Source organism: Azolla caroliniana, unplaced genomic scaffold, assembly GCF_043228905.1.
Source record: "Azolla caroliniana isolate FFs.n. ecotype wild unplaced genomic scaffold, voAzoCaro1.0.p SCAF_1, whole genome shotgun sequence".
Classification (NCBI taxonomy): Eukaryota; Viridiplantae; Streptophyta; class Polypodiopsida; order Salviniales; family Salviniaceae; genus Azolla; species Azolla caroliniana.
In genome coordinates this window covers 34,845,316-34,857,298 of record NW_028230436.1, presented here as the reverse complement: position 1 = coordinate 34,857,298, position 11,983 = coordinate 34,845,316, and the positions used below count along the sequence as shown (strand labels likewise).

Here is an 11,983-nt window from a genome sequence, read left to right as displayed (position 1 = left end):
ACTTTAGGACCAACTTACTAACTTGTTTGGAAATTCTGCTATCATTTGTCACCTATTAGCTCTCCCTCTCCAACAGGGACACTAGTTTGTGTTTTTACTCATGGGTTGTAATAGGGCCATCAAAATAATGGCTCCAATTCGGCAAATAAACAATAGACTAATTAAAAATCCTCCAAAGTTAAACTTGGCATTGTCAAGAATCCGGAAGAAGGTTGTGTGACATGCGCTTTGGGGACAATTGAGGTCCTACCCCATGAAAGATTCGGTGGTGTTGCTTATCAAGGTTAACATAGAGACAAGCATTTAATTTGGCTCGTGATGATTTTCTTTTCTCAATCTGCATGGTGATGGGTGTACTTGAATGTGTGCATTTTGTGTGTCCATCATTATGTGTAATGTGTGTATTTGTAATATATTTTACATTTGTGTGTGTGTAAATAGGTGTGTATGAGTGTACATGTAAATATGCATAATCATGTATGGTTAATGTGTATTTAGCTAAATAAATGTGTGTGCATGCGCATGTGTGTTCGTATAATCCGCTAATTTACATTTGTGTGTGTATAAATAGGTGTGTATGAGTGTACATGTAAATATGCATAACCATGTAATGGTTAATGTGTATTTAGCTAAATAAATGTGTGTGCATGCGCATGTGTGTTCGTATAATCCGCTAATATATTATTTACATTTGTGTGTGTGTAAATAGGTGTGTATGAGTGTACATGTAAATATGCATAATCATGTAATGGTTAATGTGTATTGAGCTAAATAAATGTGTGTGCATGCGCATGTGTGTTTGTATAATCCGCTAAGGTTGGGTGATTGTGTGCAATAAAGCGTGTGTAAAATATGTATACCAGTGTTGTGCAAGTAAATGTGTTTTCCATGTTCAATATGTATATCTTTCTTTATATAGGGGAAGAAAAGGGTAATTAAACTTTGGAGACCAACTTCAATTAGGTAGCATTTTCTTCCTCTATCCCTTAAAGACTTGGTGATTTGCTAGAGAAACTTTCAATGTTTGTCCCTACTACCTAGACCCAAGGAGGTAGAAAAATAGTTTTGTGGTAAACTAAGCAACTTATTCATAAGGTTCGAATATGTAGGAGATAGGAAATGCTAGAGTTAATAACAAACTAGGTTGTATCAAGACAAACTTACATATTCATAAGAAACGTGAGAGAAACAGAGATAAAATAATAAAGGATAAAACTAGTACATGGGAGAGAATGGAACAATCACTAAATGATAGAGGTCATTACCAATGAGAGTGAGATAATGAATTATTATTTTATTGAAATCTTGACAAGGATAAATAGTTTTGCATTTAATAAAAACAATGAAAATTTGCTAAAAATAAATGGTATTGCATTAATAAAAACTATCATTTACCACCTCATATCATTGCATAAACAAAATGTGAGTAATTGTTATGCAAATAGGAGTCGGCAACAATTCGGCTCAAACGGTTTACGCTTGACCTGAACTGTTGTCGACTCCTATTTTCATTAATAAAAAGAATTATTTACTACCTAATATCATTGCCCTATGTGTGCCAAATAAAAAATATATTGTGAGAGACTAAGGCAAAAATATAAAAGACACGCTCTCAACAATGTTGCACACAATCTAGTCTTTTTAAGAAGCCTAGTTCAAAAAGTTGTTTGTAAAGCCTAGATTTATGGCATTGGCATTGTTTACTAAAAATGGTTTAAATCATGTAGAAAAGTGTATTGATTATTTGAATATATATGTATTTATAGGATCATAAACTTCAAATTCATTTGAAAATGCACACATGGAATTTGTACGTGTACCTTTTTGTTACAAGAACCATAGCAATGTTGCATGCCACAATTACTTTCATTCACGGAGGATAATAGAACTTTGGGATCTTTGAAAGCATATGCATATACGCCAATCGTAATTTAACCCAATTACAAGAAGGTGTTAGTATGTTTGGCCTCGTGCTTTATCTATGTGAATGGCCCAACATTGCATGCCACAATTGTTTTCATTCACGGCGGATAATAGGGCTTTTGGATTTTGAAAGCATATGCGTAAAACATTGGTCGCATTTCCACCCAACTATCTATGTGAACGGGGCATGGACACCCAAAATGTTTTTTTTTCTTCTTTTTTAGCATGCGCAAGGTCATTTAATATATGTGCATATGTTTGCTTTTTGAAAATGAGAAGAGGAAAAAGGGGGAAGACTTAGAGGGTGTGCAGAACTTAACCCCAATAGCATGATTCAGCCCTCTTTGATTCCTTCATCAACACTTTCTTGTGCAACAACTAGACGTTGACACTTTGGGATCACCGCCTTTGTCACTTCCAAGTGCAATGAGTTTTTGGCAATAATTTTGCTTTATCAAGCTTACTTATTACGGTTAGTTTCACTCTTATTTCGTGTAACCTTCTATTCGTCTAGAGTAAGACATTATTGTACCTTTTTTTGGTTCATAGTGGATTATCTTTGGACTTGGTTACGTGCTTTTTTTCAACGTAAAATTTTGTGGTGTATTGTGCATTCTTTCAGTTGTTTATCATAAATAACTTGCATCTGATTATTTTTGCTTCCTAGTGAAGTAGCATATTTCTCGTGACATTAGCACCAAATGTTATAAGTAATTTGATGATTTGAGCTTTCATGTAAATTAAAACAAAAATATAGTGTTTTGGAGTGGTGGAAGTTCAAACTCTATGCCAAATTGAGTGGTTACATATGGCAGCCTTTAGAAAAATAACATAAATAGTTAAAATTCAAGACGAAATCTACATATGTTGGAAGTTTAGCAAATCAATTCCAAATGAACCTCTTGCTACCTTCTTCGTATTCACATTTGCCTCATTCAATCTGTTCGTAAAATCCAATGGAAATGAATAGTCAACCAAAAAAAGGTTATGTTGATAATTATAGATAAGAAAAGTACTACCAAGACCAACCTAAGGAGGGTGGAAGAATACTTCATGTTGAGACCCTGTGTCAAAAAAAGAACGAGTACTTGCATTTGCGAATTATATAACTGTAAACCATAAAACCATACACGCCCCCAAGAACAAACAAATTGTAATGGTTTTTTTAGTACAATACTAAGTTAGGAAGGCAAATCATTGGCTCTAAATCAATGGGTGTTGCTCAGACTCGTAATATCATATGATTTCTTGAAGTCATTTTTGAGGAGACTATGAGCGTTGGATATGCCAGAAAAAATAAAGGTTTGGTTGTAGCTTCTTAGCCATAAGGCAGTACCTCTAGGGTAGTTGATGCGGTGTCGTGGTGGGGACACTCTTTGGAATCGATCCCTCACCATTTTGGGATTTGTGCAAAGGCAATTAGCATTTGGGGTAGAAGTCTCAGGATCTTGGCAACTTGTAGTGTGAATGGAAAAGTTGTCTGGGGGTCCTTAGAAGGTTTGAAGTTAACAAGGGAAGGCTAGGTGGAACAATTATACCCACATGGTCATGGATTTATAGTGCAAGGTGGCAGCGTGTTCCAACATGCTATAGTGCGACCTAGCACAAACTTTGCATTTTTTGAGGAAATATGGATGATGGTGGCATGCTTATCAATCTGGCACATTTGGACCAGATGTTGTAAGTTTGTTATTCAGTAGCAAAAGCTCCCAAGCGGCGAGGTGTTGCTAAAATATCTGGTTCGAGTTGGTATCATGGTTGCACGGATGACATGACTCGATTCAGGGGGAATTGGACGAAGCAGAAAGGGCACGGTCAAAGTTTCAGTTGAAATGGTGTTGTTGTCCTGTGATGGTCAAATCTTCGACAAGCCCTAAATGGAACTACCAAGCACCCATGTGGTTGTTCCCGCCAATGGCTCGCATTAGTGGACAGGAGATGTAAATATGTATAGTTGCGGTACCCAGATAACTTTGTTGTAAATGAGGGGGTGGGGATTATTATCAGATTTGTCAGGGGAAGGCCAACGTGAGTTTTGTTGAATTTGTTGTTCATTTTCAAAGTTGTTGGATATATAGATCTCTCTAAGATTAGTCATTGTGCATCTTAATAGTTGAAGTTTGATGTACTTTGATTGCTAACTAATGCGAAGCAATGTTTTTTAGGGGGAAAAAACCATACGCGGTTCTCTCTGTCACTCATTGCTAAAGGAATGTGGGAAGTTGCACACCTTTCATTTTGTCCACATTCTTAAGACTATGGGTGCCATCACAGTCATGGTGGGACCAAAATCACAATCAAAAACATTTCCCACACCCGAATGGAGTCAGTTGTTAGAAATTCTACCTAAATTTCTTTATTTGCCCATACTTAATGGAGTTATTCATTGTTGGCTTTGAATGTCCTTTAGCTTGTCTTAGAGACAAATTTGCGTGCAATCCACTACCCGTCACTTTATTGGAAAAATAAAACATTTAAACCTATTTAATCGAAGGATATGATTCATGAAGAGTTTTTTGAACAATCAAGGATTTAAAACAATAGCATTGAATGTATAGCCGATTACGATATCCCATTTACAATAATTGATAAATTTGACATTGATGTACAATACAAAGACATGAATGAAAAATTAGTAAATACATTGATTTGCAGTTTAGGAAAGCCTTTAAGTTACATGGTCTCTTTCCCTATTATTTTATCAGGCTATATTATCATTTTCCCGTCAGATAAAAGTTTGGGCATTATGGGCCATTTGATGGTGTTTGTTTAACTGCCTAGTAGTAGTGTTGACTTTTGTTGCTTTGCACCCTCTTTCAACACACAATCATTATATTATGTTTGTCTCTAATTTGTAGAAATTCCCATATAGATATTCCAACTTTAGTATTTCAAGTGTTATGTTTACCATTAATTATATATGTGTTGCCAAAAATTAAAAGTAATTAATTATGTGATTACGTATGGTGTTCACTATGCTAGGGATATTGACCTTGGTAGACATATTTCATTGTCACAAAAAAAGCCAAGATATCAAGATTGAAAATAATAATAATCACAAAAACTTATTTTATGAAAGACGGCGAAGGGTACAACTTATTTTTCGTCCACCAATCTAGGGACTTCACACAACAACTTTTCAAGCCAAAATGGTCATAGGTTGTGACTTCAGGGACCGAATGCTAATGCGTTTTTATATAATTTAATTCATGTAATTATTTGAATATCCATATGTGGATTTTGCTTGTTGGCTAGGGCCTTTTGTTAAGGTGTATTAGAATCCATGACAAAAATTCCATGCCATTTGTGAAGTTAACAAAGAAATTGGTTTTCCCATTCATTTGAAACCAATAAATTTCATTGCATTGTTAGTTCTCCTCTCATTCACTAAACGGTGGTTGGGTGTCCTTTGCATTATCACAGGAAAATGTTTATAAACCAACACATATAATTTTAATAAAGTTTTATAAAATGACATCACCTCGCTTGTATATTTATAAACTAACACATATTCTCTTATGTAGGCTCCTAATCCCATGAAAATTAAAATCTAAGCACATGACTAAGAAAAAGAGCTCATGACATATAGCTCAATCAACTAAATAATCACAATTAAGGTTAATATTATCCCATTAGAATCATCCTAATCGTTCGAAAAGCAAGCTTTCTATCTACATCACCTTCAACTTAACGACGATTCAAGCTTCTGATCACGCAACACATCGACGACGAAAAGCAAGGTTTCTTATCTATCTCCCTCGCTTTCAACTCAATAGCGATTCAAGCCGATAAAAAAATCCAGCTATAGCTGATGAAGCGCTTCTTTCTAAAGTGATCACTACTACTACTAGGTGGAAGCAAGACATTGTAATCCGAGAGAAACTAGCAATGATGTAATGGGAACACAATTGGGTGTTTTTCAGTGTAAGAATCGTTATGCAGGGATCGTAACAATGGTGTTTGGAAGTTCCCCACATAGAATAGGTTATGTTCCAAGCCACATATATAAATGTAGAGGTTATGTTCCAATGTATACATATATATATGTATATGTATGTGTAGAGGTTATATGTAGGGGTTATGTGTGATCTTAAAATAGCATAAAATGGAAGGAAAAAGAAGGCCCCACTCCCAAAACATGTTTTCTTCATGTTTTCCTTATGAAAATTCATTTCATTTACAAGCAAGTCAAAAAGGGGATGGATTCATTCATAACTGCTTTTCATTTTGCTTTTTCTTCTTAAGCTTGTTTCAGATTTCCTTTTTGGCCTTTTTATTTTTGCTTTCTTAGAAGACCTAAAAGCATGGAGAGGAGGACTTTTCTGCATTGCTTTCTCCCTCTCTCTCTTCTACCTGAAGATGTATGCATGGATGAATGTACCCTCTGTGTTCCCCTCCCTGTAAAGACCTAAAAGCAGAGAAAGGGCCTTTCTGCTTTGCTCCCTCCTCTGATCTAACTGGAGATGTATGCATGGATCTATGTACCACACTCTGTTAACCTTGACAACCATATCGAGAGATTTCTCATCTCATTTTAAGAAGTCCAAAACTTAATGTCAAAATTTAAATAGAAACAGATCAGAAGCTTCAAAAAAAAAAAAACGAAAACTCATCACGGATGGAATGAGAATTCTGCATCAGAGAGAAGAATCAGGTTGAAAACGGAGAGGGGTAACAAATCTTCTAGAAGGGCGCTCCATAAAACCCACATTTTTTGCTTTTTCATGAGAAAAAGGAGATTTGGTCCTTCTTCACCACCATGAAGCAGCACCAGCATCAGCACCAGAGATGGTTTTGTTTCTCTGTCTCAGAGATGAAGGTATGTCTTGGTGCTGCAATCATTTTCTTTGTTTGTATGGTTCTTTTACTCAGATTCGAGCTCTTAGAAGGCTCCTTTATAGAGTCATACATAGGTCTGATTGCAAATAAAGAAGATAAAAAGCCATCTCTATCTCCTTACAATGGAGGGCCTCTTCACGTTGGTGTAGAAAGCAACGTAATTCTCATTGAACCCATTAAAAGAGTAGGCGTGGTGAAAGAACCATCTGTAATAAAGATAGCTTTATCTATGGTGAATTCATCAGTGGAAGAATCAGCTATTCTCTCCATTTGGCAGTATATGAAACCTATTCTCAGTCGCTCTGATAACTTCCCAGAGCTCAAACAAGCTCTAAAAGAGGCAAAAAACAACTGGATTGAGTTTGGAAAAACTCGAAGCAATAAAAATCATCAATCAGTGACAAATAAGACGACGGAAAAGCAATGTCCTTACTCTGTTAGCTCAATCAATCACACACTAAGTAAAGGTCTTAAAGGTATATATGAAGAGCTAGAGATACCATGTGGGCTTGTGGTGGATTCGGCTATTACAATCGTCGCTATACCATGGGGTGCTGAGGGAAGCTTTGCTATAGAGCTTATGGGTCCAAACTTACCCGGTGAATTACACCCTCCGGTCATTTTACATTACAATGTCCGGCTCCTTGGAGATAAAGTAACCAATGATGCAGTGATCGTTCAGAACACGTGGAGTCGAGAACGTGATTGGGGAGATGAGGAGCGCTGCCCAATCTCCGATGCCAATCCCAAAAAAGGTGGCTACCTACTAGATCTCATGAATCATGTCTATCCTATAAAATGTTACATTTTTATTACATCTTGTAATAAATGTCGTTCTTTCAAATGCGTATCTTGCATGTCAAAGGACATGGTTCAGATTAGATCTTTCCATGAATAGACCATTTGAAGAGAAACTTTGTTTCTTGTTTTATGTATGACCTAGTTCAGGCTAGATCTTCCCAAGAATATACGATTGTTGATAACCTTTTATACTGCTTTAGCTTAGATATACTTTCAAAAATACACTATTGAATTGAATGTTTTCCATGTTTCACATGGCCTACTTCAGATTAAATCTTTGCATGGGTACACCATTGAAGAGAACTTGTTTCCATGTTCATTGACCCAGTTCACGTCAGGTCTTTCCAAAAGCAGGTCCTCAGGCATAGACAGTATTTCTTTTCGGGGGTGTATTTTGAATAGATCCTCCCAAGATATATATCGTTGAAGAAAACTTCACCGTTGTTTCTGTGTTTCAGAACCTTGCCAAGTCATCTGTTAAGTGATTTAACTCCAGCTTAGACATCTTTCCAAGAATACAATACTGAAAAGAATGTTTTTCTAATGTTTCATGTGGCTACTTCAGGTTAGATCTTCCCAAGAGTACATCATTAAAGAAATCTTGTTTCCAACTTCAACGACCTTTGATTTTTGTTTTTTCCAAAAACACATTTTAAATGATCTAGATCTTCCCAAATAAGGCACGACTGAAGAAAACTTGTTTTTGTCCTTATTGCAGTGGATGGGTTGGATGTTTGTTCGGAACAATTAGGTAAAGCTTCGATAAGGATGTTTCCCGATAATGTTACTGAGAAGAACAACTCGCCATTTCTCTCGTCCGGGGACAAGAACCATTGGTTTCCATTCATAAATGGCTTGCCTTTCGCAGCTACATTATGGGTGGGGTGGGAAGGGTTTCACATGACAGTGAATGGGAAGCATGTCACTTCTTTTGAATATAGGGAGGTAACTGTCACACCTATAACCATCTCTTGAAAAGTGCATACTTATTTAATTTATCTGGGAAATTTTTAATGATCCTCATATGTGATCGTTCTCTCTCTTAGTTTTTCCCTTTCTATTTTTCAGAATTTGAAACCATCAGTGGTTGGTGGTGTCAGGTTGAAAGGGAGTATCAAAACTATCTCGATTTTAGCGACTGGTCTTCCTGCATCAGAAGATGTTACGCATGCTGATTTGGAGTTCTTGAAAGCACCACCATTGAGACCAAAGCAACGAAATGAATTATTCATTGGTGTTTTCTCAACGGGGAACAATTTTGATCGAAGAATGGCTGTTAGGAGGACTTGGATGCAGTATGAAAGCGTCCGTTCTGGAAACGTGACGGTGCGCTTCTTTGTTGGCCAGGTACTTGTCAACACGTACACATTTGAGAAAAATGATTCTATTTACTGAGAAAATTATTTCAACCCTGTTAGATAAATTATCTTTTGGTATTTCATCCAAACATACGTATAGATATGGTTTTGTGTTTTCTAATTTACAAAAGAAAACTCCCTTGTCACGCTTTACAATATTGGAAATACCCCCAAATATCTGACTCAAGTGTGATCATCGAAATTACCCCCATAAGTGTCTTACACACCAAAAAATGTCAAATCTTTTTAGGTTTGTAATCTAATTTTTTTGTAAAGAATGTAAAAATATTTACCAATGTTGGAAGGCCAGTCTGACATGTAATTACCCTGTAAGAATTGGTATATATTGAGTTTTCATCAACCTCGTTTGGATCAGTAACTAATTATAGAGAATAAAAACTATTGAATCACGACTTTCACTTTGTAATTATGAATGAGTGATATAAATTGGACTGAACTTCTGATGAATGAAGGTGCAAAACTTGTAAAACCTCTTCGACTCTTCGCTTGTTCTGATACAAATGTCAAAAAACATTACAAAGCTCTAATCCAATCAAAGATGATAATCAATGCTTAATCAAGATTCAAATGCAAATGCAATCTCTAATGAAACAGGGAAAAATCAGTAAAGATCTTTTAAATTTCCTCTTTATAGTAGCTAATATCTTCCTCTATTCACATATTCTTATGATTCCATATCCACATCTATTTTTCTTTAACAATAATGGTTGTATGATCTACTGCCTTGTAATCTTTGTTTTGTATGTAATATAAGTTGTAATACAATACTTTTTACAGAAATGAAAGAAGAAAAAGTAAGAGACCCTTTTTATTTTTGATAGCATTCTAATATGCAAGTAAACAAAGAGATTTGGAGGGAAGCATTGACGTATGGAGATATTCAATTGATGCCATTTGTGGATTTATACAACTTAATTACCCTCAAGACGATCGCAATATGCATTTTCGGGGTATCTTTGTGTTCAAAATAAACTTATATTTTCATTTGTTTTTCTTTGGCCTCAACATATTCTTATATATCTCGGTCAATTATTACAGACGGAAATAATGCGATCGAAGTATATTATGAAAACTGATGATGACACATTCGTCAGAGTTGATGAGGTTTTGTCGCTTTTACATAAAAGCAAGAAAAGCAAAGGACTCTTCTATGGATCAATTGAGTTCGAGAGTGAGCCACATCGGGAACCGGATGACAAATGGTACATAAGTACAGAGGTATATGTATGAATGCAACGATAAAATGTCCTTAATTCACTATATTATGTGTATATATGTGCTTGTGTGGTGGGTATGAGTGTGTATATATATATTGGTCCATTTTCTGATTTCTTTGGCCGCTATTAATTTGAATTCTTACATTTACCAAGGATTCCCTTATAATGGGTTGTCCAATTTTATGTTTATATATATCTATTTTTATATTGCAACAAACCTGGGTTTAATTTGTGTCACCTTTGCAATTGTGTTTTGTTGAGAAGTGAAAGAGTAATGCTGTGAAACTTAACTGATCAAGAATTTGATGGATGTTATTTGAAGTTAAAATGAGATCAATAAATGAAGAAAGATAGTTCTTATTTTCAAAAAAAGAAGGTTTGAAAACATTTGGGATCCAATACCGTCGATAGGTTGTTGAAATATATCTGAAGAATGATTATTTCAAAAATCTGATACTCTATTTCCTGAACATTTCAATTTGTTTATGCCTCAGGAATGGCCATATGCTTCATATCCACCATGGGCGCATGGTCCAGGATACATAATCTCCAGCGATATTGCGAGCTTTATTGTCCATGCTCATTATAATGCAAGCTTAAAGGTAAGCACATAAACAATTTACATCTTTTAATAGAAGGATTTTTTAATTGATCAAATAAGAAATAAAATATCATTTTCTTTCCATACGATTTAAAGTTGTTATCGGCATTTCCGATGTGTTAGTCATTATCTTTGTAATTGTTTTATTTTTTATATAGTAATTTTATTTAAGCTTGAACATGTTTACTGAAAGATAAATTTTTACCCTTGGTTTATATATATATATATATATAGTTTTATATTCAAACTTGAAGGTGTATTTTAAAGAACTACAATTTTTATTTTTGTGTTTCTTATATTTATATATGCAATCAATCAAACTTGAAGATATATCCTGAACGATTAAAGCTTTTGCACTTGTTTTCTTATTTTGTTAATAGCTGTTCAAACTTGAAGACGTATCTATGGGAGTATGGATCGAAGCATACAAAAAGACAAACCATCAGGTCCACTACATAAATGATCAAAACTTTAACCATCTGGGATGCAGCGATGCATATGTGATTGCACATTATCAGAATCCCAGGCATATGACTTGTTTATGGGGAAAACTTAAAGATAAGGAAGGGCCAATTTGTTGCAATGATGCATAATGAGAGATTTTGTACATTACCCTCTTGATAGGATATCAGTGCCATATCAACACAAAAAAAAATTTGTCCGCAGTTAACCCCCATCATTGATCACATTTTTTTATCAATAGAAGGAAAGAAAGAGAGGTCTTCGATATATGTCGTGGCCAACAATTGTAGTGTGATATAATTAAAAAAATAAGCATCATGGTATACTATTTGTACATTATTTGGATGTTTATTTGTATTCTTTTGTGGGGTTTTCGTTACAAAAAAGTATTACTTTGAACTGGGTCTAAAGAATAATAATGTAGATCTCGTATATATTTTTGCTTGCACCATATGAAAATGTTAGATTGCCACTCGTGCCAAGGTTGTCATCTCTGAGTTGCTCAAACAAGTCTAGATTAGAACCCTTAGAAGATCATATGATCTATGAAAATACCCCTAAGTTTTTCCTCATTTAAGTTTCAATTATAAAAGCAAAGAATTGAAACCAACCATAATGGGATGACTATAAGTTTTTTCGAAGTTTAATTAGTTTTAATAATACTTAAAAACTATTACCACCAAGTTTTTCCTCATATAAGTTTTGATTATAAAAGCAAAGAATCCAAACCAACTATAATTAGGAGTTGGGATATTTTTGTT

General features: G+C 35.0%; 1 protein-coding gene across 1 annotated transcript; it reads left to right on the top strand.

Annotated features, from left to right (window-relative positions):
- The first annotated feature begins 6,293 nt into the window (after positions 1-6,293).
- On the top strand, positions 6,294-11,621 carry LOC147870076 (beta-1,3-galactosyltransferase GALT1-like). Its single transcript, XM_087336715.1, has 7 exons — positions 6,294-7,517; positions 8,282-8,508; positions 8,632-8,910; positions 9,764-9,892; positions 9,981-10,160; positions 10,654-10,761; positions 11,141-11,621. Exons 1-7 carry the CDS (start codon positions 6,683-6,685, stop codon positions 11,351-11,353), a joined length of 1,971 nt encoding a protein of 656 aa, XP_087192841.1. The 5' UTR covers positions 6,294-6,682; the 3' UTR covers positions 11,354-11,621.
- Positions 11,622-11,983: the final 362 nt, after the last annotated feature.

What these genes read in the sequence shown, in the direction of transcription:
- LOC147870076 (XM_087336715.1), top strand. Translation starts at nt 6,683, where the DNA reads ATGAAGCAGCACCAGCATCAGCACCAGAGATGGTTTTGTTTCTCTGTC. An exon ending in CTTCTTTTGAATATAGGGAG is followed by an intron (nt 8,509 to 8,631) that starts GTAACTGTCACA and finishes TCTATTTTTCAG; the next exon opens with AATTTGAAACCATCAGTGGT. An exon ending in TCGCAATATGCATTTTCGGG is followed by an intron (nt 9,893 to 9,980) that starts GTATCTTTGTGT and finishes CAATTATTACAG; the next exon opens with ACGGAAATAATGCGATCGAA.